Genomic DNA, 27,268 nt, shown 5'->3' with positions numbered 1-27,268 from the left:
GCTGTACTATAACTTTTCAACACACCACACACTGCTGAATCTTTCTATATTTGTTCATTTATTAATTCTTAAGTAGCATCTTTTTTTGATCATGTTGCCTGATAATTTTCTCTCATAAGATTTTACTTCTAAAAGTAAAATCATATAGTTGTACATAGTTAGTACTATGTTACAATGCTTATTCGAAACACTATGTAAGATCAATGAACAAACCATTTAAGATGTAAAAAATTGTCTTAAAAAAGAAATTGGGTGGGAAAAACAAAATAAATTGTAAATTGTAATTGTAAATATCTCACATGCACCAAAACAGAAAACAATGAAGAGAATAAATGGACATCAGTTTATTCAGTTGAATGTATTTAAAATTGGCATAAAAAAACACCAAAGATTACTCTAAAACAATGACACATACATAATTTGAATTAAAATAAATAAAAAACATTTTGAAAGACATGGCAAAATCCAAACTCAGACCAGATGAAGTAATGATGGCTGAACTGAACAATGCCTCTAATGCTGTGAGTCAAACATCATTAGTGAGTTTATCAGACAAACACCTTCACTGTTCACACTCTCTATCTCTTCTTCTTGCTCTCCTTTTTCACTTTCTGGCGGATCGGTTGAACAGCTCCCTTTGGCTTTCGGTTCTGCTCAGAGCTGCGAGCGTCAGCCGACTCCGACATCTCCACCTAGAGTTTATGAAATACAACAGAATAAATTAATTTGAAATTTTAAGACATCACAGGTGAACACAGTAAACATTTAACTAATAGATTTCATCATACTTCCCCAGATGATTAATCAGAGCATTGCTTTGCATTAGTTTTTCTGAAATGTTTAAATATGCAAGTGAGCCATTATCTAACTAAATGTGCACAGATTTAGTGACATAAAAGTTTTTACGGAGGGGGTTTGGGGTATAAATCAGAAACATTTGTAAACACTGGGAAAAAAATGTCTTCAGGAAAAAAAAGTTATATTTATATACACACATTATATATATATATATATATATATATATATATATATATATATATATATATATATATATATAGTGCTGCAGGAGAGTGGAGAGGAAACCTAATTTAAAGAAAACTGCTTTTAAGGATGTATTGTAGTTTAAATCTACAGGCACAAATAGATTAAGTGAAATAAAAGAAACACTTAAATGTGTATTATAGATGTTTTCTTTCCACTAGACTGAAAAAAGACATGTTATGGAAACCAGTTCATAAGAAAAAACAATGCTTTTGACTAGTGTATTGCTGAACTCTCTGGTGTTGCTCAGTCATTTTAAAGCAGAATTTATTTATTTTTATTTTATTTTTCAATTCGCTACGTCATCACTATGACGTCAGCCAACCAGGTAAGGGATCGTGGTCTAAAAAACACCCTTAATCTGGTAAATCCCATTACTTTCGTGCAGAAAAAGGTCTGATTCTACTCCACTTTACTGAAAACATCAGATATCTGTGATACTGTGAGTTATTCGCACCTGTTCGTGGCTCTTGGAAGAGGGTATGATTATTGCTAAAATACAGACGAGCTGAAAAATAGCAGCTAGAAATAATCCATAACGCAGGAGACTCCCGAAGAAAGTGGGCTCTGGGACCTCCGGAGGAGAAAGATCCAGATCTGCGGAAATGATGCGGAGCTGACTGAGGACAAACAAACACATACACTCACAGAAATATCGATTATTAATATGCTTCGATCAGACAACGCAATAAACGTTCAACAGTGCAGGGAGCGCGTCACTGCTGAAATCTTTACAGTTATATAGTTAACTCTCAAACAAACAAATTAAAACAGTTACCTGGATGAATAAATCGAAACCTTTGCTGTGCTGCGGAAAAAAAACTGACGATAAATAACACAATCTCTTAAAACAACAGATTTTCTCCGTTTGTTGTCAGATTATGATAAACTCATCGTAACCGTATGAGTTCCAGTCTTTAAGGTTTGTTGGGTTTTACCGCCACCTTCAGCACAGGAGGAGACATCCCAAAACTAGAATAAACGGCAGAGACGGTGGGTTTAAGTAATACTTGTTACATTGTAATATTTCAGTGTTTTATTTAAATTCAATGCCTTTAACTTTATGTATTTAAAGGTGTCTAATATCGTTCAGCGCGCTGCTAAAGTGGATGGATTTTGTCACGTGGTACCTGTTACATTTCTCAGCACAGGTCAGGATGGACCAATCACAGCGAACCAAAATCCACCGATTACCACTGAAAAAATAATTAGCGAGAGCATACATCAGTGAGTGAGCTTGCAGTATAAAAAACATGCCTAGATATGACAAACATCTTGTTCTGGTTAAAATATAGTATTCTTAAAATAATCAGAGTAACTTGCTAGAAACAACAACAACAACAGCAGCCTAGATTAACATAGTAATCATTCAGCCACTCATCAGAGGTTTCATTTCAAGGACTGACATACCACGCCAAACAAACAATATATTTAAAAGATGTTTATTTCCTACGATTAACTAATCAATAACTCATGGAGAAATCTGCGTGTAGACGTTCTACTTTCATGGAGGTGTTCACAGTGGATGTACAGGATGAAAAGAAGCTACACCAGTAGCCAGAAGAAAGGCTTTCTTTTTTTTCTTCTTCTTCACTGGCCGATGTTTCCATTTGTAGAAGGGGATTTCAAAGCATCCACAAAACACTGGAACCTCCACACAGGACGAACGCAAAAGGAAGGCATCAGTTCTTTGAGAGAGTCTTTAGATGGGATGGACAGGGGGAGTTTTAGATGCTAGTAAGCTGAGATGTTGGCAGTATTGAAGGTCTTTGTGACTGCATGGTTTATATTAGAATGCAATGAATGGAAAACTGTCTTAACACAGAGAGGGAAGGGGGCCAGTCGACTGGCATCCACAGTGTCCCAGGGAAGACTGGGATTTTGTTGCTTGCTCTGCAGAGGAACACGAAAGCCCTGCAGCTTGATTCACATCCACAGAAGCAGAACACTGAGGCTTTTTAATCTACATTGGTCCTATTGCAAAGTACAACACACAGAAGCGGACAAACACTCTTAAGTAGATGGTTTAAGGCTGTTCAACTGAACAGAAAGTCATAGAAAATAAATTATTACATACAACAGACCGAGCATTCATTGAAGGAATTAAAACAATAAATATGAGAACACATCTGAATGGCCACTAAAAGACCATGTTTAATCATTATAATCCATCTAGGCCTCTCTATGTTTTGATTCAGACAAACAATCAGCTGCCCCTGTCAAAATAAAATACTTTAGAGGTGCCATTTGATCAGTCATTTCATAAAATTAAGAAAACGAAGGATCAATCATGTGAAAATCATATGCAAACTGATCCCAAATTAATTTGACAAATAAACCTCATATCTATTTGGCTGGTTGTCAATTTCACATATTGCATAATAAAGTCATGCTACTGTACATTTGCATCACCATAATTATGATAATACATCTCTTAATTTATTTGCAAGCAATTATGTGAATATGCAGTTTATTATGTGATCTCAAATGACTTCAGTTGTTGTATTATAAACATGAGGGCATCACTTTCATACCTGGCAATATCCTTTAAATTATTGTTAAGAATTATAAAACCAAAACCATCTTTGAACAGACAGTTTCTCACACATCATTTTGACTCAAAATGGGTGAAGGTTATTATTATTGGTTTCTGTTGAGGTGTTTGTTTTTGTCCGAAAACGATGAGCTCTTGCAAGGGCCCATGCATATGGCTTCTAGTTTCAGCAAGTGGTTTTACACACTGTACATTAACAGGTGAATCTCATGAAACAACATTCGGGTCATTTTCACCGCAAAATCAAAAGAAAAAAAGAAATATATATATATATTCCACAGGGAGAAAATGAAGCTTATTTTAGGACCATTATTACTTTTTGCATTTCATCATAAAAATTAAGCATATTTTTCCACAGAATTATCATTATAATGCAATGCAAAGCAATACAATAAAATAATAATAAAATAAAATGGTCCTAAACATTTCTTAATGAAAAATACACTTTATTTGTGTCTTCTGGTTTTGTGGTGAAATGTAACCCAGACATGTTCTTGTGAAATTCACCCTAACAAGACATTCCTGTAAATTCACAACCTGAACATTTTTATTTCTTATTTTCACATCAACAGGACAAATACACACAGAAACTTGACAAATACACGTTGACTGGACAAAAAAGGTAAATAAATGCAAATGAACATAAACTGACACCACAAGCATGAGTCTAACACTCACGTTACACACAGCTCTTAATTCTTTTGCAAATTCAAAAGTATTTTTAAAAACTCTATATTAATATATTTTTAAATATCTTACGCCCTTTCAGGGAAATTTCATAAAATGTGCCTTAATTTTCTTTCCTCTACATTTTATTATCAAAATGACAAATGCCACACGTACACAATATAATTATGCTCTATCTTTAAAACATGCTTCTATGTACATCAATTTATAGGTACATGCTGTAAAAACCAATCTGATCAATGCATATATACACAAGCATCACTGGGGATGAAGAGTGGAGCTGAATGCTTCGGATTACTTTATTTCGTCTAGTTAAGCGCCACTTACTATTCTGTTCCAGTTAATACATTGGCAGCTCGGAGAGTGGAGTTTACGGAATGAACTTTAAGTTTGAGCTCTGAACAAAGGTGGCAGTGAAGTCAACCAGGAATTCAAATGTATGTGAAACAAGCCGAGATCATGAACACACAACTCTCAAGGACACACTGACCGAGTGCAAATTTCTTTTGTATGATCCCACGATACATTCATAGCCAGCTTTAGTGCATGTCAGGTTTGGCCAGATGGGATCTTCTAAATGTGAGAAGTCTGGATTTGGCACTGTAATAGCAGCATTACAGTAAAAGAGACTGTTTGTGTGTATCTATAACTTTACACTGATTGTATAAACCATGCTTGACTCGTGTTGAATGTTTATTGCAACATTTCATGAATTATTAGGATATTTATTAATATAGTCCTATCTAACTGCACTATTACAAAACCATAGACCTGAATCCTCTTTCTTTTGGGCACATATATGCAAATGCAATATGTTTCGACGTGTCTTATGGCCCAAAGGCCTAATTTACTTATTGACAATGTAAACAAATCTGTCTTACACCACTTTCTTCTCCTGGGATGTTTAAGTGAACCTGAACATTGCTGTGTAATTGTGCAAATGTGTAGATATTTGCAACACAAACGTACCATTATTTGCAACGTACCTTATGATTAGGCACAAAATTCCACCTCACCAATATATCGAACAAACAAGATCCTGAAACAAATTCCTTCCTGTTCATGGAATGAAATAAAAGCCTTTTGTAACATTTAATCCAGTTAACTAGTTGTAGGCAAATGGTTTGTTTGTTAACTGATTTATTTTGTGCACTTTCATTATTGGTTTTTACTATTTTTGTATTTTGGTATTGTGTAGTTGGCTGGCAAATTGGACTACAAAGTAGAAAACTGTGTGAAAAATATCACTCTACCTCTACTGTCCTTTTGCTTTCACTATTTAGGTGCACAATGTTATTTGCCTTGGTTTATGCTATGTGGCGAACATGTGATATTGTTTATCTTTTCAAGTATATTCTTTAGAATATTTTTGTTGGTGATTATGCGAAACAAATTGGCAGAGCGCGTATGGATGAGTGTAGGGTGTCATGCAGTGGCAGGTTGGTTAGTTAGTTGGTTAGTCAGGCTGAGATGTGAGAAGTTACTTCTTGGCATTAATAGCAGCCAGAGCACCGTCGATGTCTTCCTCTGGTTGGAGGGGATGCCATTGGGCGATGGGACGGCGTGGGTTGGCCAGCATGTCAGACCAGTGCTTGAGCGCTGTGCCTGAGGCTTTGCTGCCAATGAAGATCTTCCCGATGGCATCGTTTTTACCGATCTTATCGTAGTCGAAGACCGTCACCGCCACAAGGATTTTCTAGAGAAAAATGAACACAGAAAATCATTTAGCCAAACTAATTCTACTGTATCATAAAATCTGGAAGTAAAAAACTGCATCAACTACTGTTCAAAATATATTCAAATTGAAAACAGTTGTTTAAAACTGTCTCTATTTTTACTGTATGTTCAAAAATCATTAACCATTAAAGAAAATCATTAATCATCAATCATTATTCTGGTATAACATCATTTGAGAGAACTGTAGTTTTATTTTTCAGAAGATTGATTCAGGTGGAAACAATGTGGACATTTAAAAGCTAATCATTACCATAGTTTTGGAGTTGTAATAAACCTGAATGTCCATGAAATTAAAAAAAATATGTTTTGGATATTACATTTCCTTTGACATTCGAGGTACTTTCTTTGGGATTTACATCTCAAAATGTTACATATTAACAATATTTATTTAAATAGTGTTAGCTGCTTCTAAGAAAACAGTTACAAACAATTGGTTTACACCAACTGTGTATACATTTATAGAAGTTATTAATTATACTTTGTCAATAGTAAAAATATTTAAAAAAATTATGTAGCATCGCAACAGAAATGTGTCAGAATTTCATAATTATGATGTATCTTCACTCTTCTTTCTAAACTAAAATATTGTGTTTTTGTTATTTTTATTTATTTACCTATATGTTGATTTTTTTCCTTGACTTTTATTTATTATAATTTTTTTCTGTCTTGGTGTTGCTCAGAAAAATGTACAGAAAAGCAATGATGAGTTTGAAAATGTCTTATGTACTACTATGTGATGTTATGTGACTTTTCCAAACAGATAATAATTCAGAATCTACCTGCATCTGCTCCAGAGGGATCTCAAAGCTGAAGGACTCATTGTAGTACGGGTTCAGCGTGTTCTTCTTCACCGTAGTCTTCTTCTTCTTTAGACGCTTGCCGTTCTGCAATAGCTGGATCTTCACATATGGGTCTGCAAAAGGTCAAATGTCGAGTTCATTGCATCAGACATGAAACGTATCTTGCTGGTCTCGTATATTTCAGCTTGTTTCTCACCAGACAGGCCGCCAACGTCCATCTTCTTCAGGTTCTTGGCTTCGAGGATACAAACGGTCAGTTTGCCCGCAGTAGGAACGTAACGCAGAGAGATGCAGATGTCGCCAAGCTTCTCCGGCTGTATGGAAAAGATATCAATATATGATTTGAAGTTACTGATCTGCAAGCTTTCTTTTTAAATCCGTCTCGAACCAGTTAAAAAATAGATCATAATATTAGATCATCTAATAATCACCTCCTCTTTCTCAGCACTGTCCAGGTCTCTCCACTCCTCGATCGGCTGACCCAGATCCAAAGTGTTCATGGGTAGCTTGACCTCACCGATGATGTCGTGCTTGGAGAAACGGTCGTAGTCGTACACAGACATGACCAGCGTCTTCCCACCCAGCTCCTGGTACGGGATCTAACATGCAAACCATTGAGAAAAATCGACATAAATATGTATAAAGGAGTTTCTAATATTTTTTGCAGAGCTGAGCTATAAATCTGAGCACAGAAGATGTTGTCCTTTGAGGGTTGTTATATATAGGAGATGCAAGATGTTTTTGCTTAGTTCTGCCATCGACAGATAGATAGATAGATAGATAGATAGATAGATAGATAGATAGATAGATAGTTTACAGTTGATTTTACAGTGTTCTTATACAAATTTTTCACAGTATTTGCATCTCTTGTCTTTGTCTCGCCCATACATTATGCAGATATGACCGATCTATTTTTAGAAACACAGTCAGCGTTCTCATCGTAAGTCCGGGGCTTTGAAGATGGCCAGCTGTCCCTGTCGTAGATCACTCTTCTCAGAGTGAGACTATTAGAGCTCTAACAGTGTCCACCAGAGGATGCTCGGCCCCCCCGGAGCTCATTACTGACTCTGGGAAACTAAAGCTCATTCAGAAGCTGCTGGAAGCATTAAGACCAAAACGCTGGTGTTGCAGGAAACATATATATATATATATATTTTTTTTTTTTTTTTTTGAGAAATCATTTATTTGACTAATTTAGAATATATGTGACCCTGGACCACAATTTTTCTAAATTTAGATTTAAACAATCATCTGAAAGCTTTTTGGCATTAAATAAAAATCAGTAATTTTGACCCATACAATGTATTTTTGGCTATTGCGTCAAATGTACCCCAGCGACTTAAGGATAATTTTATAAATGGATATGCTTTATGCAGCAATATTTGACTAACAGAAAGACTGACATAACAATAAGTCATTTTAAAATGGTAAAGGTCTTACCTTAAAGACGAAGGTCTCATTGAACACTGGGTTGAGGGTCTTTTTGTGCACCTTAGTGTCAAACTTCTTCTTCTTGTCTGGAAGGATGAAGACTCTAACGTAAGGGTCGGATGTTCCACCAGAGTCCATGGAAATCAGATCGGCACATTGCAAGATTCCCACGGTCAGCTGTGGATAAAAACAAAGGCCAAATATAAGCAAGAGAAGATATACAGAGACTGGAAAGAATTTCTTGTAGAAATCATTTAAATCCCCTAAAGAGATCTCTTTGGTATATTTTAAATGAGATTAAATGAAAACATTATATCACATTTTGATTCACATAATACAAATTATATAATAATATGACAATATAATGATAAACTGTATCATCTTATATATCAAAATAACAAAAGCAGTCAACAAAAAGTATTTAAAAGGTATCACTTACAATATGCAAAAACATACATTCAGATACTCCATTTAATGGGGAAGAGCCTTACATAAACACGTTTCTAAAGTAATAAATACACTTTTTTCACAAAATCTGTAATTGTATGTTGCTGTTTGTAGAATACACCTGCAGATGTAGCAGACCTATCACTGACCTTGAAATCAGGATTAAGCATACAATTATACATTTGGAAAAGGGCTGAAAACTGAACAAATTGGTTGTAATCTGGCTCAGGGGAAGACAGGAATCGTGGCTTTGTGATGTTTTTTCTGCTGATTAAGGCATAATACAAGACTTCTTTGCAGTACAAATGTCTATCCAAAGCAAAAATGCTTGAAAAATGATTTTGGTGAAAAAATGTGATGTGCTTGAGCAAAACAGCCACTATTATTGAAATAAGACCCCAAATTTACTATGAAACTAGCATTGGATTTCATTCAGCAGATATGATTCAGATTATTTTCTATTATATAATTTCATTAATCTGACATTCTAACCTTGTTATCCTGGAAGTCGTAATCCAAAGAATACTGAAGCTTTCCAAGTTTCTCCACTTCTTTTTCCTCTTCCTCTTTCTCCTCCTCCGTCAAACCAGTTTCTCCTTCTTCATCATCATCATCCTGGTGTTTCTGTGGGTCAAATGGCAAATTGTTTTAGCAAGTCGATGTCTGGGATAAAAGCAGATCTGGCTCCTGACGATAAGCATGCCACAAGCTCAGGGCCCGGTCAGTTTCAGTAAGGTTGGAGAGATGCTTTTACCTGGCCTGACCTACTAGTTATCTGCCATAGCACACTCGGAGTAATGTTGTCATTCAGGGTGGATGTTGCAAATGACTCGAGTTCACAATTTCTATTGGTGACACTTTTTTCTGTTTGCTTTCTTGGCTTTCCAGAGTTTAATAAAATTATGTTTTGACTCTATATTCAAATTAGGTTTGGTAGTAAATGGAAAACAAAAGAGCTTTTACTGATATGCATAATTTGGCATGCAAGCGTTTTCTCATCTGCATGATAAATTTAACTGTTCATCAGTGATACTCCAGGGAACGAGTGATGACAGCAAATTTTTAAAGAAGAACAGACTGCTTTGTGCTATTCTTAGCATATGAAATGCTGACATGTCGTTCTTGTGTGTTTTTGAACATCATCCAGAAAGCTATAATGTGCAGAATACATTTTTTGGTTCCACAATTAGGTCACAATTTCAGCATTGTGCAGTGGCCTTAAAAAGTATTTGGACACTAATCACACTTCAAAATGTCTGAAAATCATTCCATTATAACAAGGGTCTTCATTGTTAACATTAACAAACTTTATTATCATAGTTACCAATGAAAATATAACAGACATACAGAATATTTTTTAAAGAAATTATGAAAAACTTAGAATGATATAGCAACATATAAAAATCAGGGATCATTTGTGTCTCAAATGCCACTTGGTTTGATATTTTGTTATCTAATGCAATTACAGTACATTGAGACTTTTTTAAGTGTGACTGAAGCGTCTAAATAGTTTTTGGGTTCACTTTATGTAAAGATGATGCATAAAAGTATTATAATGCTATATGAACTGAATTTTTGTGCATTACATCTTCAGGACAATTTCATTCAGGGCTCCAAAGATTAACCAAGTTTTTTAAAGATAATTAACGAGGACTGTAAACTGGGTTCAGCTGCATAAACTCGGACTCTAGCTTAAGACAGTGACTTAAGTAAGAGTTTGACCAAACTGTCGTATTTTTTCGATTTAACTTAGACTAATTATGCTTTTATGGAACTGAAGTTTAAAAACTTTATGACCAGTCTTAAAGAAAAAACGGTTGCACTTTATTTTACAGTACGTGTACTTACATGTACTTATAGTGTACTTACAGTTTATATATCTAAGAAAGTTCTGGTAACACAAGGTAACTACATGGGGTAGGGTTAGGTTTAGGGGTAGGATCAGGGTTTGTACCTAGTTATTACATAGTTATTGTAATTACTATAATAAGTACATAGTATGTACATGAGGAACAGGACTGTAAAATAAAGTGCTACCGAAAAAACATTAGATGATAATCTAACAAAACCAGTCGAAACCTTTTATGCAAATGGCCCCAGATTCAAAGATTTTATATATATATTTTAATGTGCCACCAAAAAAATTGTCAGTCTCAAGTCAGTTCCTAACCACATCCATATAGCAACAAATTAAAGGGCACAGCACAGTATGTGCTAATATTAAAAACAAATTTTACACGTTTTGAAAGAATCCAGTACTTCATATATTTCTGTTAATATATATTAAACTGAATTGATTGTATGATCATAGCACAAGAGCTTACATGATAAGCGTACAAGCATAAGGTTGAGACATCTTGACTTTTAGTGCAGTTAAAACAGCCATGCCCTTTAACACATGCATTCATTGTGAGTCTTGTGGCTCGTCTCTTACTAACGCCAAACATCTTGCATAACATAAGTGAGTTAATAGTTATCCCAGTCATACCTCCAACACAAGTACGACTCTTTGTTATTGTATTATGATTATTTGTGGTCCAATTAAGTGGGGTTTTCATTTGCATTTGTAACTTTCCTGTATTTAATTGATATCTTTGTCAAGCAGCAGGTACAAAAGGCTCTAAACAAGGAAGATAACAACAGCCAAACTCAGCGGCCAAACATCTGTGCCGTTCATCCGTCCACCTACCGTAGCGCCGACGCCCGTGAGCGTCAAGAAATGCGGCGCATTAGAAATATAGCGGGAGGAAGGAGAGCAGAGAGAAAGGGAGAGGTTGAACTCACGACACACCATAAAACAGAACCAAAGACAGTCAAGACAGAAACAACACCAACAGCACCATTGTGAGAAATGAAACACTGCCATGTTTAAGAAATCTGTATGCATACAGGTTTGGAATAAAGTTTTTAGGGATCAGACTATGAAATGAGTGCCTTTTCTTCCTTTACTTCACTACTTCAATTGATCGCATTGTTATGCACAAAACTAATAATGCATTCAAAAGTGGTGTATTGTGCACTTTTTATTTATTTATAAGAAGGCCTACTGCTACTATATATGAACAAAAGTGTAATAACATTTGGTTTGCAAACACTTTAAACAAATATGGTGCTTTTTACAGCAGTGTTCCTTTTACTTAGTAGCAGTTAAAATAATTATTGTAGACTAAATCTCAACTTATAACCTTAATGTAATTAAATGAAATATAAAACAAGCTATGTGTCACTGCCAGGACATTAAAGTTTTTATAGAAAACATTTTATTGTTTGTTATAGAAAAAGTGCGGATCTTCTGATACGTGCTGCATGATTGCATGAATATTTCTGAGCAGCAAAAGTGATAGATCTGTAAAGCAATATATTGTGAGAGGGACGTGTGTTATCTCATCCCATATGACACATAATAATAAATCACAAAGTTAACAAAACGATTCATTCCGCTGCGATGAGCAAGTGCTTTTCTGCTGTCTTCACGTGCAATCGGATACTTCCTATTTCCAGTTTATAAAGTCATGATTACAAGTTTGTTGCGTTCTTTTCTGTAAAAAATATCAGTGGGCAGGTTTTTGAATGCTGATGCTTAGACTTAATAATTTGATCGGGAGCATCCCCTCCTGTCACCCATGATTTGTCTGTGTGTTTATTCAGAGCCAGTGAGCAACGGACATTCATAATAATAAAAAAACTGTGTTAATAACCCGTTAACTTGCCCAACCCTAATATATATATATATATATGTGTGTGTGTGTGTGTGTGTGTGTGTGTGTGAAATTACACAATTAAAGCCACTCATTTCATAGAATGATTTTCTTTTTCTGATCAAAATTACAAGAGCAACAAACTTGTTTTGGAACATCCAGTGTCCATTTCGGTTCAAAGAAAACCAAACACTCACATTACTCACAAACACAATAAAGCAAACCACTAAGCTAATAACATAACAGACTCTCCTTCAGAATCAATGCAACCCACACTAAAGTGGTCTGAGGCTTGTTTTCATTTCTTAATGATGCAACTCTAATTTTGTTGATGTGCCCAGTTAATATAGAAGTTAATATCATAGTGTTAACTCTAATATCAAACAGATTAAAGTGTGCATCAGTTGTTTTAGCTACATTCTTTAATGCTGTCATGTTAGATGCTATTGAACGCTCTGTTACATACATCTCCGCCCTGCATGTTCTTCATGTTGAAGCCGTCCTTTCCCTTTTTGCCTTTCTTGTTCTTCTTCTTCTTACAGCAGCATTTCTTAATGATACAGAAGCAGCAGGTGAGGATGAGGAGGGCGGCCACTACAGCGATGGCGATGAGCGCCCACGGAGGCACTGCAGAGCATCATGGGATAAAAATCAAAGAGATTTATTCAGACGCTGTCACTGAGCAGCGTGTGAAGGGTTGATTCCTGAAGGAGATATGGTGAGTATCAACCAAAAAGGGGGGTTGTGAGATTTTAATTCAATGTTACAATGCAAATATGTTTTCAGCAAAAAAAATAAAATAAAAAAAATAATAGAGTGAATTAAGATTGCATGTTGAATTAAAGGGCTATATATCTATATCTATCTATCTATCTATCTATCTATCTATCTATCTATCTATCTATGTATATATATATATATATATATATATATATGCTAAAGGATTTAGCTCACCCGAAATTGAAAATCTTCTAAAATTGTTCTTACCTTCAGGCCATTCAAGATGTAGATGATTCAGAAGATTTATTTATACATTCTTATTATTATTTGATTCAGAGGAGATTACTTTTTTCACAGGAGAAAGCATTACTCTGGATAGAGGATTTGTATTTAAGCCAGAAACAACGATTTGAAGTTAAAAATGTCTTGATGGACTTTATCAGCTGTTTGGACTCTCATTCTGACTACAGAGGATCAATTGGTGAGTAAGTGATGTGATGCAAAATTTCTCCAAATCCATTCAGATGAAGAAAAAGATGTATTTACAACTTGGATGGCTTAAAAGTTGAGTAAATTCTCTGCAAATATTTGTTTTTGGGTGAACTATTTCTTTATGTTGCTCTTTATTGCATTGCACTTCTAATGTAGATCAGAAATAAGGTCTGTTCTAGGGGCCAGGCATATTGGCTAGTGTTAAAATCCATAAAGCATCTTCGGCATAATGATACGCTATTGATTTTCTTGATCTGGTGGGAGTGTACAATATCTCAGCAGGACTTACATGGGATTTTATCGATCTCATTGAGGAACTTGCTTTTGATTTCCTCAAAGACATCATTCTTGTTGACGGGTCCCTCAGATTCGGTGGAGTTGTCTGCAGGTGTGGAGACGGCGGGGGCCATCGTCATGGTGTGTGATGGATGGGTGCCGCCGAGTCCCGTGGGCTCCGGGCCCACCATGGCTTCTGGCTTCTTTTTGAAGAGATTCCACTTCATGATATCTGGCTCGACCACTCAAGGACCCTAAAAAAGGTTATTGAAGTCATATATTGAAGTCTGGCATGCTTTTTGATCGTAAGGATGATGAGAACATCTGTATGTGTGAAGGGTGCAGCTTAAAAATAAAAACAAATAAAATTTTGACAGTATATGTATTATTATGAGAATCTTCAAACCAGAGGCTTTGTCTTGAATAAATAACAAAGAAGCACAAGTGAAAAGAAAACAAGACTGAGAGCTCTCAGAAGCAACATGGACGGCTCTTTTAATAACAAAATTAAATAATGAATGGGAGACATAAAGTTTCAGAGCTTTAGGACATTATATTAAATATGTGTTCTGAGTTTGTCACACCACAGAAAAATGTGTTATTAACCACCCAGCCTGTCATAAAAACTACAAAGGTACATGAAGGTTGAGAAACAAGTCACAGTACTTATTAAAGGTGTAATCCACAATCAACGTCCAAAAACAGTCAAAGGTCGTAACAAGGGCAATCAGTCCAAACAATAACAACAGGGCGAAAAACACAAGCACAGGTAAATTCAAAACAGACAGGGAAACAAATCCAGGAAACAAGATGCAAGAAAACCAAAAAAACGAAGCTTAGAATTGCAGTAATTAGAAAGTGTCAACAAGACACAGGTGCAAACAATGAGTGCAGATGATGAGTGTGTGCAAAGGATTATGGGGAATGAAGTCTATGTTAGAAAGAGGGCGTCCCAAGGAGGGAGGGAGTCCCCCTGAACACGAAAATGGTGAAAACCTATCTAACGGCCTAACTCCACAATTCAGTACAACATAGTTCATAGTCTTTGTAATGTGTTTTCAGCTATACATTTATAATGTGTTCAGAAAAAATTCTCTGAATTGCCTTTACACAGACTTCAAAGGATGCTGTGCAAAATAAACAGAACACTGCACTACAGGACAAAACATGACACAGTTTGTCCTGGGACGCCTCAGTGCTTTCAACTTGTTCTGGTTCCAGTAAATTTTGCACAAATTTTCCTTCAGTTTATAAAAAAGACATTATTCCTCGCATTGCTTACAACATCCTTGTGTGCAACAGAAATCAGAGAGAATTCACATTCACTGCAGCATCTACCTCCAAAATGTCAGATAATATCTGCTGTCACTGCAGATAGCTTTGCACAACCTTGTGAATGAAAACTTATAAGTTTAAATGAGGGGAGCTCTGCTGGCAGGTTGTACATTCAGCTAGACAATATTTAAAATCAAATTAAACAGCAGGACAAATCACAAGAACTCTTAAGAAGGAGCTCTGATATGTACTATATGGAGATTAAAATGTGGATTAATAAAGAGTTTTGAATCTAGAAACTGGCACAAACTGGTGGACAGACAGCAATAAAAAAACATTATCTAAATAATATGACTTTGGCAAAATTTTGTAAAGACGTATAGATATTGAATGCAATTAGGAGTCTTAAAAACACATGCTAAACTGTATATAAAAAAATCTAGTTTTGTTTTCCATACTCCATGTTCACCGTTTGTTTGAATGTTTGTTTCCCCGTACATATCTGCCATATAGACATCACCTTGACATAGTCAGTCTCTACTGTAAATCTACTCCTAAATGTAATGCAGAAACTTTCATTTTCTGTGAAGCTGAAGATTTGTATCGTGAAAAGTGCTCTACAAATAAACGAGTAACTAACTGAATGTCAGCTGACAATGCAAATGAAAACAGAATAAGAACTGAAAATTAGACTTTTGATTAAGCAAAGAGTTTCTAGGCAAATTGTTAATGAAATCACACCACTCAGAAGGTGTAGATTATTAAAGTGTTAAAAAAAATAATTGGTTGTAAATTGACAATATGTGTTCTGCAAGTTTGAATTAGAAAATGCATACTTACTATCAGTGGTTGAGTAATATGGGATTTTCTATGACTGACGCAGGTGATTTGTTTATATGTGAGTGTTTCTTCATTCAGCTGAAATGTAGGCTTTATATATGGTCTGTGTTACAGCACTGGCTTCTGCTTTCCAGGATTTTCAGTGTTTTGCTCATGTATCTGAGCTATGCTTAAGAAAAACTTTCTAAGATTCGCTCTTTCCCCGCCAACTGCCAACAAGCAACCATAAATACTAATCAATACCAATCTAAACAAAGCCAGCTATTGACTATCATTTGTACTCTGTTCTTCTCTGAAAGAATCAAATGGGTTTGATTTAACAAATGCAAATCTCCCTTCCAATCCATGCTGGATAAATCTTCAAAATGACAAGATCCTCAGCCTCCACTCTTCAATACACGCAAAACCAATCTGCACTATTTAGGAGGCAATCACTGATTTGACCAGCGTTTGAGGGGTTGCATTGATTTTCTGGAGTAGCTCGACATCTATCCGCTGCTCTCCACCGTTGCAGAGCTCACCTGCTGCGTGCCGCTGGCATTTGCGCTCAGAGCTGCTTTATTGGCTGACAACGCTGTGTCAAAATCTCTATTCCCCAAGAGTCGGGCATGTGATGAAACCCTTCATACGCTCACACCCTGATAGACATGAGGACTCTAGCCAAGGCTGGTGTGTTTAAGGGGCTTCTGATTAGTCTGGGGGGGCTTGGCCATTGTCCCAATTTGAATTTTTATTAAAACAAGCTCTTAAGCTCTGTGATTAATTACAATATATCAAACTTTAAATCAAAGCAAAAAAAAAAAAAAAAAAAACATATATTACATAAACATACTGTATACACACATATACAGAACATATAATAATAAGATATTATTTATATATTTAAATATTTATTTTACTGTTTTACATTATATATATGTATGTGTGTGTACGCATATATATATATATATATATATATATATATATATATATATATATATATATATATATATATATATATATATATATATATATATATATATACTCTAAAAAACTAAATTATTTACTAATAGTCACAAACTTGTATATATTTTAATGCATAAAATATTATGTATTAAAAATTATATATTAAATATAATTTTATATATACACACACACACACACATTTTTATATCATAACATTAAATATACTAATATACTTATTAATAAATTATTTTTAAATCTTATTACATATTAGTATTTTACATATTTTTTTTATAAGTTTTGATTAACAGTCACATACCTTTAATATATTTAAGGACTAAACTATTTGATTATATATTAAAATTTTATATTTTAATATATATATAAAAAAAATGTTTATAGGCTTTGATCTGGATAGTCACAAACTTTTAATATATACTATTTGATCAAATCTGTCTATCGATCCCTTCATCCATAAATACAAGTCCGGGAAAGACAGATACTGATATAAGTTATAGCATGAATGCACTGCCAGAAGCTTGATATGTGCATGTAAATCTATACTAATATGTTTGGTCTGGAGATGTGATCTGTCTGAACTGTGGAGAACTGGGATATGCGGTTAGTCTGCACATTGGGTTTCACCCTGATTATGTGTGTCTGCGACGGACCGATCTGGAAACAGCAGAAATTAGAGAGTGCAGAGTGAGATTTTGCTTCTGTTGGTGTGGAAAAATCAGAGAAACAAATCCATAAGGTAATCAATTAGATTAGAAATTGTATCTACCGTAAGGCAAATCAAATTATATGTGAAGATCAAACTACAAACACTGACCTTTTTGTGCTCTGTCAATGATATGCTGTTAATTGATGTACTTCTTAACTGCCTTAAAGACCCTGTTAGCATTTGCATTCTCCTGAGAAACATCCCCACACGACCAGAGAGCTTTATGAACATCTCATCTTATAAATGGAGACTGACAGTGACCTCTGCTTCACTGGCACGACAGCTATCCTAACACAACCCTGATAACATCCATTTACAGTATCTTTTCACCATTGGCAATGCCTTCTGTACTGAAGAGCCCACCTATCTCAGAGATTTCAAACTCTTCACTGCATCTCAATGAAACACTGTTTCTGGAGAACATCTGGAATGTGTTTTCTCCTGAGGAGATCGGTGACGGAAGTCCTGCAAATCATGAAAAGTGCTAGATTATAGAAAAATCAATAACCAGTCCAACCACCCAGCAAAGCAACACTACCCATCTGAAATAACCAGCACAGCAGCTCACTATATGTAGATTTGGCCTACTAAGACAAGGAAAAGATTGTTCGACATGACTTTTAGGGACATACAAAAAACAAACAAACAGCAGTATCAGTCCATGACCAACTGTACAGAAAACATAAAAAAACATTGAGGAAATATGCAACATAAACTTTGTGGAAAGAATATAATATAACTTTACAGCAGTGTCAATACGTGACAAACTGTAACTATATGGTATCTTTCAAAAGTTTAATACAGCTAAATTTAACAAAACCTTAGCAAATTTAGTAATTAATTAGCTAAACCAGCACTAACATAAACCAGTCTGGGACTATATGGAAATAATTTCAGCAAAGCAAAAACTACTTTCAGTCTCAAATATATGAATATAAATACATTAAGACAAGTAATTGACATGGCTAATGTCTTTGTGGGTTTCTGTACATCTTGAACAAAAGATTCTACATTAAGAAACTTGATCTTCAGGGCTTCAATCATTCATGTCCTGCTTCTGAAATCAAGGAGTTCATGTAAACTCTTTATGATGCAGCAGGCAAAACGAAAACAACTATTAAACAGCGTGAAATTTTTTTGCATGCTTTTCAGATGGAGTCGATCGGGAGGGTGGGGTCTTGCAGAAATGGGAAAGCCCTTACCAGGAGATAGTTCTGTCCTCCCTAATGAAGCCACCCATCAAAGACAGGAGAGCAGCAGAACGCTTCTCAGGAGCATCCCACGATCTCACACGAATCCACACGAGCTGCAGTCCCCCTCACTGCAGTACAGTCTGAGTCTCGCTGCTGCACAGTCCCCTCTCTTTCATTAGATACAAACCTCCCTCTTTCAACTTTACCTCACGGTCGCTTTATCGCTACCTCTGAACTGTCTTCTGTTCTTCTGTCCTGTTAGCGTTACTATCTCTCCTCCTGTTCTCTCGTTGTCTCTCTCTCATTATGGATTCTGCTCACACTCGGCCGAATGCAGTGTGCTACGCCCTGAACCGCTAGTGGAGGACAATCTCCACGGATCAATATGTAAAATCGTCCCCTCCTCGGGGAGACTGAGCGGGATTGGCTGCTGAAATGTCAGGGGGAAACTGTCCAGGTGTGCAGAGAAACTTGTGCTGCATGTAGGAGGGAAACAGAATAACAAAACAATACGATCCAATTTCTCATGCAATTCTCTAGAGGCCGGTCCGTAATAAACCAGGAGATGTGCAGTGCACAATCCTGAGAGGAGAAACACAATGAAGAAATCTACCTACGGTTACTGTCAACTATGTGACATTTTGCCAGACGGCTTCACATTATGGGTCACATTGTTATGCAAATATTCATAAAAATAGCCACGGTTACAGCTAGTCTGATTTTTTTTGGATGAGGGCTGCAGTGCTGGTATGAGCTTTTATAAGTTGTTATTTCTGAATTAAAGAAATTAAGTGCAGTGTTTAATCAACTGCAATCCTCGATGGGAGCTAGGAATGCTGTGTTCTGTCACATTTTAAAGCACAAACTGCTCCTGGGCCAAACTGATTTTGATGGCTGAATGGTAATCAATAATTTTTTACTATTAAACTAATAAATAAACTAGCTTTTATATTATATTGCATAATTACATTTTACATTGTTGAGTGGCACTTTCCTGTGCAAATCTCACTGCTATGATGCTGGGAGTTGTGGGTGGTTGCTAGAATGATTGTTGCTTTTCTGTGCAAAACTCATCACTCACAACCATGATGCTAGGGTGCTGTGGAGAGATGTGTTCTGGTTGCTAGGTGGTGCCTTACTGTCTTGCATGAAAAAAGGTATCTGTAATATTCTTGTCACTCGATACGACTTCTATGGAATTTTTTTGCCAATATTATCATCTGCTAGGCAAACATTTTACCGATCTCTTCAAAAAACAACAGCACACCTCTTGTCAACAAACTGCACAATCTGAGGTGTCATTCATGGCTGTAAAACAAACAGGATGAGTTACATGCCGAGATTAACATTCAAATCCCTATGTACCATGAGCAGTAATAGCAATAGCCGACACCACTACTAATCAGATCCTGTGCTGTGCAGAAGTGTTCCAGACAATAGGAAAGATAATTAATGAAAAATATAAATAAATATAGATGAATGAAAGATTCATTGCCCAGTAGGCTGCATTGCCCTGTGATCTCCCACAATAGAGAGCTGACAGCGCAGCAATAGAGCTGATGTCAATACTGATTATTCAGAGAAATGAACAACAGCGGGGCGAGAGAGAGAGGGAGAAAGAGAGGGAGACACAAAGAAAGAGAGAGAGAGAGATGGGAAAAAAGCCCTGGCTAGAGCACAGAGGGAATAGAGCACTGTTAGCACTGATGAACATTAGAGACAAACAAAACCAGCAAATGCACATATCAGAGGTCACATGATACAGTTTTTTTTAAAGCCAATGACATGAACTAGACAGAAATATAATTTAAAGATTATATAAGTAAATTTAAACCTGAAACAAAAAAAATAAAAATATTAAATTAAAACTGAACTAAAAAAAAACAGAAATGAGAAGTGAAATAAGGTTTAAGTACTAAAAGTAAGATTATAATAAATATAATAAATGATAATATGAGTTTTGAAAGCATTATAGTGAATATTGTGTAAGTCAAGTGTCCATTTAGTTTCAGTGGTTTTCTGTGGGTATTTCTCTGTTAATACCGTAGCTATAGGTTATCAGCTACTTTGTTCTCTAGATTACACTATTGATATCAGCCATTAAAAAAATAATTAATTAATAAATGCCTGTATTTGTCTGCAAGAAAAGTGCAATTTTGTGTGTTAATGTCTTTTTCAAATATCACATATTGGACAATATTTAGCATTATTAACATTATTACCACTTAATAAAACCTCAGTTCATTGTTTTTGGGGAAATCCTATATGCATGTAATAAGTGCTGAGGTGGCCTGGGTCCATGCATTAATAACACAGACTGTCCGGCCTCTGCCAGATGGGGTCTGTCATCCCCGATTCAGAGGTCTTAACACATGCAAACTGAGCAGCACTTCCAGGTACTGCTTTTCTATGAAGCCTGATGTATGTGCACCAAAGCTGAATCACCAATATGAATGAGTCAGTATTAAATTCATGAAGATTTACTCAACGGTTAATGAAGGCTATTAAATGTCAGGAAATACAATAACCCTCAATTATCAGTGTAGACATTATGAAGATCATTACGTCAGGCTTTCAAGTCCCTGATGGAAGATATGAATTTCCTGACAATAATCTAACCTACATCCAGCCCAAGCACTGACCTATATAGACAACGATACATGCATCTACCAGCTCGGGTCCATCTAATTAACCCAAAATTGTACAAAATGTCCCAATTTTAGCTCGAGAGAAGCATGTTATTTCACAGGAAGACGTGACTTCATGAATTAACAGTAAGTGTCACAGTTTTAAGTGCTATCTTTAATTCCATTCAAGATAGCGAGGTATAGTTACATCACACAGTTGACCATTGTCCAGTTATTTGGTCATGAAACGACTTTGCACTTAAGCAGATAGAGTACAATTACATCAGATTTGGCACTCTTTCTCATTTTTGCAATCATTGTGGTGGAAAAACGGCATAATTCTATAGGAAATAATCTGTTCAGTGCAGGTCTAATATAGTCAATAATTAAACTGAATTTACAAATCACAATGCACCAGATTTTTCTGCTCTCATGGTTCACTCGATAAAACCACATTTCCATTCATGACCAAGACAAAAAAAAACCTTTGTCACTGCGACAGAACCTCTTTCACTGATTGCTACATGATTTATACGGTGAAACAGAAAGGCTATCCCAAACTGGGTGGATTTATGGCTGCGCTGGATCATTTGGGTGATGTGTGCAATCAGACACAAGGTGGGGAAGAACGACTGAGACGCCCCATACAGTCTGCCATGTTGAATAGGATGTTTCCTAATTATGGCATTACAAAGTTGGAGACACAAACTGTAACAAATCTCACTTTCTAACTCAACTTCTTTTTGTTGTATATAACAAATCACAAATCACCAGAAGTCTGTGTAATAGATTTAAAAATGCATTCGAAAGAGGTGAGAACTTTTTGAATAATGAACATTAATATCGCATAAAATGTACATGTTAAAATTAAAGTTAAGTATTGCATTACATTAGATTAATAAAAAAGGTCCAATGTTAAGCAAAGGTCCAAAGTGAGCTGTAGTTGTGTGTGAGTGTGCACAAAACTTCCAAACTTCTCATAGGGAAAGCAGAAACAATATGCTTTTCATCCATCATACTCACAAAGGCAATTACATTCAGTTCAGCTGAATTAATTTATATAATTTGTTTATTTCTGAAGCCCTTAGGTGGTGAATTTTCTGGTTCAGGCATCAAGCCCTACCATGATTATACTACCAAAAACAGTTGAAACAGTATCTACCTGCGTTTCATAAAGTACGCAAAAAAGAGGCAAAGGAGAATCGTATGAAATTTACACTGTAGAACAAATGATACCAACACAACACAAAAAACTGTAAAACTTATTGTTAGGGCTTTGTTCAAATCTATAACCATCGAATGTTGCCCCAACCAGCACTACTAATAAAACATTTAGCATTCCTTCAGGCCCATGAGACATATGATGCATGGATATTGCAGCAAAACTTCCACGAAGATATCCTGCACAGTTCTGTACTTATTTTAGTGTTTAGACAGATGTTGCATATGTAGCATCATTTTTTGCAATGATAAATTATATGTGGTGATCTAACACTTATAATGATGTGAAAAGCATAGGCCTATGTAGTGGAGGCAGGGTATTTAACAATTTAACAATACATGAGGCCATCCTTAAAAATATTCTTGTCTGCCGTAACCCGACCTACCCTGTCAATTTAGGACAGATATAATAATTTTTTTTTTTTTTTTGCTTTTAGTCCGACCAACTTGCCGGTTGTACATTTGCATTAAGAACGACCAAATTTTTTTTAACTCTTAAAACAACAAATACAAAAGCAATAAAATAATATAAATTATATTTTAGTAAGTATTGTAAATATATAAATTGCCTAGGCCTACATACAAACGAAGACAGTCAAAAACTCAATAATTAATTGTTTAATATTGTATATTGTGTTTGACTATTGACTAATCTGAAAGCTGAATAAATAAGTTTCAATTGATGTATTGTTTATTAGGACAATATTTGGCCAAGATACAACTATTTGAAAATTTGGAATCTGAGGGTGCAAAAAAATCTAAATACTGAGAAAATCGCCTTTGAATTTGCCCAAAGTATCTCTTAGCAATGCATATTACTAATCAAAAATTAAGTTTTTATATATTTACTGTAGGAAATTCACAAAATATCTTCATGGAACATGACCCTTCCTTAATATCCTAATGATTTTTGGCATAAAAGAAACATTTATAATTTTGGTTTATTTTTGGATATGCTAAAAATATACCCCAGCAACTTAAGACTGCTTCTTCCGTGTTAAACAATAAATTCCGTATTTATGACTGGCTTCCGCGATTCCATGTTTTTTGCATCAAAGAAATCATAGGGCCCTACTAAGTAAAAGATGGGACATTGTTCTTTATCTACTTAGTATTTAGGGGTGGGTGATATCTCGATATTTAAAATATATCGAGATATTTTTTAAACACGATATGGATTTTGACATCGTATATATCGATATATTGTTTATATTTAATTCTGATTCCGCCACTTTGTTTGTTTGCCTTCTCTGTGCTGTGCTCGCCCCCTGCCTCCTTGCTTTTGTCCCCCCTCCCCTTGCGTGTACAGAACTAGTATAAAAAAAAAGTCTTAAAAAAAAAAAGGACAACTGGCTCCATAACCCAGAAAAGTCTATTTAAATATGAATCCTGTGTGTTCTGCGTGTCTGTGTTAATGAATGGTGCAGAAGCATTCATTAAACACACGGAAGCGCGCGTGCCGCTCGCACTGATCTACTCAATAAAGACGTGAACACATGAACAACATCTCCAGAACTGCACTGAGAGTCACTTCATGAGCATCTGACCGTTTGATTAGAGTAAAACTAGCTCATATCACATCATAGACTGTAGTATCACATACACAGAACTGTAAAGGTAAACCCGTCAAAGTAAAAGTATTTGCCAGAAATCTATTACTATTGTTCAGCAGAATGTACATAGCCCACTACTACTACTAAAATGAAACTAACATATTTTTTTAAGGAATAATCACACAACACTTCTCCCATGTTTTATTTTTAATAGTAAATCCCCTTTGTTTACCAAAATTAAAGTTTGCTTAATTTTAAATAATTAAAAGAAAAACTAAATGAATGTTTTATGCCTTCATTTGATAACCAGAAAAATGTGATTACACAGAATTTCTGAAAGGAAAAAAACATTTCACATAAGGATATTTTAAGAATTTTTTTTAAACTACGTAATTAACTTGTTTTTATGCATTTAAATAATTGAATTAGGTAACAATAAAACATATGGTGAAGAAAAAAATAAAACGTTTCATAGGACCCTAAACGTAATATTTGGCATATTTGTTTTTGCAGTAGTTTTTGGGGGGTTATTTTCCTGTAAAGATACCGAGATATATATCGTATATAGAGATATAGCAAAATATATATAGAGGTATATTTTTTGCTCCATATCGCCCATCCCTATAAGTATTGAGTCTCTCCAACTAGGTAACAACATAACGTTAAATCACCATTCAACAGACACAAGCCACCACCGCACTGCCATCCATTGGACTGCAAAAAGATACTAACTTTTCAATCTGCAACCTTACTGACCGTCCTGACAAACTATGCTGACATCGTGTCTGCACCACAACAGGACGCAACAAAGCGACCGTTGAAAATCATTTGAACTTTGTGTAAGCACGTCATGAATAGAATGAGGCAGCAGTTTACTGCATCTAGTGTAGACAACAGCACTGATTATAATGGATTCTACACCAGACACGAGCGGCACCACAAAATACATTAGTACATTTTCAGTAAATTTTCATTTTTGGGTGAATTATTTCTTTTAAACAGATGTGTTGTTCCCCATTCACATTTCAGAAGTCAACGATGTGTGGCTACAATAGTCTGTGCTCACATAATTGCACATACAGTATTTGTATAAAGATGGTGTGAGGAGAGGTCACTGTAAAAGTAGCTGGGATGATGGCAGGGGATGCACTGAATTATTGATCTTCCTGAAGTCTATTCACACACACTCACAAACCAGCATGTAAGCAGATGCCCATACATATTAATTGTATTCAAAATACACACAAGTTCACTGAATATTTAATGGCGACTCAAACAAGGGCCTTAAACTACTGCTTTTGTAAGACAGTGACTGCAGGAGTCTAAAACAAACTGCCTGATGTGTAGGTATGGTGGAATTTACTATGGTAGCTTTAAAGGGCAATGCGCAGAAAATAAGAATCGACTCCCTTTCAGTTCATTAGAATGAATTTGAGTTTTACTTGCTTAAAGAACTTGAAATTATGAATTACAATTCAAAGAAATTAAATAGTCCAACACAATATACAATATTAAACAATTAATTATTGAGTTTGACTAATCAAGCATATTTATTCCTTGCATACCCTATAAAATACACTTATTTACATAAAAAAAACTTCTATCAAACTAAGTTTAATACTGTTAAAATAATAAAAATGATCCACCACATTGTGTTCAGATTAAACAAACAAATAAATAAAATATATTAAAATAAACAATACAAATGTAAGTGCTCTTCAACTGTATATTTTTTATTAAATATATCAAAAACATATTATATATATATTAAATACATATTAAATATAAAAATATATTAACTTACAATGAAGTTGAATTTTGTAGGTGTGATTTTAAAAATCGGTTACTAATATTATCTAGGGGTAATTCATACATAAAAATTAAATATTTTATTAAAGTCCCCCTTGTAGTCAAAAATTGTATCATTTAGAACTCATCTTTGATCATCAAAATTAAATTTAACCATATGTGTTTGAACCAGAAATAAGCTGGTATGCTCAACGTAAGCAAGGAGACTTATGGCTAATTTCGTGAGGTAACATTATCTGTTTGCGCTGGTTCGTACATGGATAATGATTGATAAAACTGTTTGTACTAGCGGACAACTATAGTGGATTCAGTAACATTCAATAAATGTACTTACTTGAGGACCATGTGACTGATTACTAAATGTTGTGTCGTAGCAAAAAAAAAAAAAAAAGGCTGTTTCAAATCGCGTTTCTATGACTGCCTTTGGGGGAAACTACAGTTTTAAGGAGAAAATTATGAAGTTATTTTTGATTCAAAACAACTGAACACCTGTGGCAGTGCGATTTGTAGTTGTAAAGAAAAGCCACACATGTGTATCAGTAAATTTGAAGTCACAGAGAGAAATGTTTTAAGAGATGCAAACCTGTAGACTTTTTTTCTCTCCCACAAACACAACACAACAGTTACATCTTCTCGAATTCTTCATTGCAGGTGCACAAATCCTATTCTACAAATCACACATTTAGAAACTCGTACGCTCACATTTATGAAACAATTGCTGCAGTGAATGTGGTGCAAAACGCATTTACACACCCGCATCAAGAAAAGTGAAGTCGTGGAGAAATGTTGAACATCCGCAAATCAGTACGTGAATTCATCCAATGAGAGTTGCACACTTGTAGAATATTTTCTCAGAAATGTCTTGTATATTTTTTTGCTGCGATGAATCTCAAACACTGTTTTTCGCTTTTAAGTGACAAGTTTTGCGCTCTCCCTTTTGCACCGAGATATTTGGTTCAAAAGTGATTTGTGCATCTGTAGAGGTAGTGGGCGGGACTGTTTAGAGATTAGAGAATTTCAGCCAATCAGAAGAGCTACTTTGGCTCGTTGCTGAGTAGGTGGAGGCTTGGGAACTGTAGCTGGTAGATATACGCCCCAAGCAGTTTTACGCCCCTGTTGGTCCTCATGCGTCCAGTAAGGGGAGGCTGCAGAACTATGACCTACTGTAAACTGTATTATTTATATTTATTTATAAACT

General features: G+C 35.3%; 2 protein-coding genes across 5 annotated transcripts in view; both read right to left on the bottom strand.

Annotated features, from left to right (window-relative positions):
* Positions 1-329: 329 nt before the first annotated feature.
* LOC128015209 (protein MANBAL) lies at positions 330-1,681 on the bottom strand. Its single transcript, XM_052598870.1, has 2 exons — positions 1,499-1,681; positions 330-692 (listed from the first exon to the last, which is right to left on the bottom strand). Exons 1-2 carry the CDS (start codon positions 1,679-1,681, stop codon positions 579-581), a joined length of 297 nt encoding a protein of 98 aa, XP_052454830.1. The 3' UTR covers positions 330-578.
* Positions 1,682-2,467: 786 nt separating this feature from the next.
* Positions 2,468-27,268, bottom strand: part of LOC128016020 (synaptotagmin-2-like) — a 41,626-nt gene continuing 16,825 nt past the window's right edge. For 2 of the 4 annotated variants that reach the window (XM_052600326.1, XM_052600328.1), the window contains 8 exons: positions 13,897-14,137; positions 12,862-13,022; positions 9,190-9,321; positions 8,260-8,427; positions 7,251-7,418; positions 7,016-7,133; positions 6,799-6,932; positions 2,468-5,978 (listed from right to left, as the gene is read on the bottom strand). In XM_052600326.1, coding sequence (XP_052456286.1) covers positions 5,763-5,978; positions 6,799-6,932; positions 7,016-7,133; positions 7,251-7,418; positions 8,260-8,427; positions 9,190-9,321; positions 12,862-13,022; positions 13,897-14,110 — 1,311 coding nt within the window. In that variant the 5' untranslated portion in view covers positions 14,111-14,137 and the 3' untranslated portion in view covers positions 2,468-5,762. Of the gene's footprint in view, positions 5,979-6,798; positions 6,933-7,015; positions 7,134-7,250; positions 7,419-8,259; positions 8,428-9,189; positions 9,322-12,861; positions 13,023-13,896; positions 14,138-18,869; positions 19,059-27,268 lie in introns of those variants that run through there. The other 2 variants (XM_052600327.1, XM_052600330.1) reach the window with 2 other exon arrangements.

The sequence above is a fragment of the Carassius gibelio genome, chromosome A6 (assembly GCF_023724105.1).
Source record: "Carassius gibelio isolate Cgi1373 ecotype wild population from Czech Republic chromosome A6, carGib1.2-hapl.c, whole genome shotgun sequence".
Lineage (NCBI taxonomy): Eukaryota > Metazoa > Chordata > Actinopteri > Cypriniformes > Cyprinidae > Carassius > Carassius gibelio.
The sequence above is the reverse complement of the archived record's forward strand: the minus strand, read 5'-3'. Positions and strand labels throughout refer to the sequence as shown.

Excerpts from the sequence above, each read along its gene's own strand:
- LOC128015209 (XM_052598870.1), bottom strand. The coding sequence starts at position 1,681 with ATGTGTTTGTTTGTCCTCAGTCAGCTCCGCATCATTTCCGCAGATCTG. Across the intron at positions 693-1,498 it reads CTTCCAAGAGCCACGAACAG|GTGGAGATGTCGGAGTCGGC; the intron begins GTGCGAATAACT and ends CATAAACTCTAG.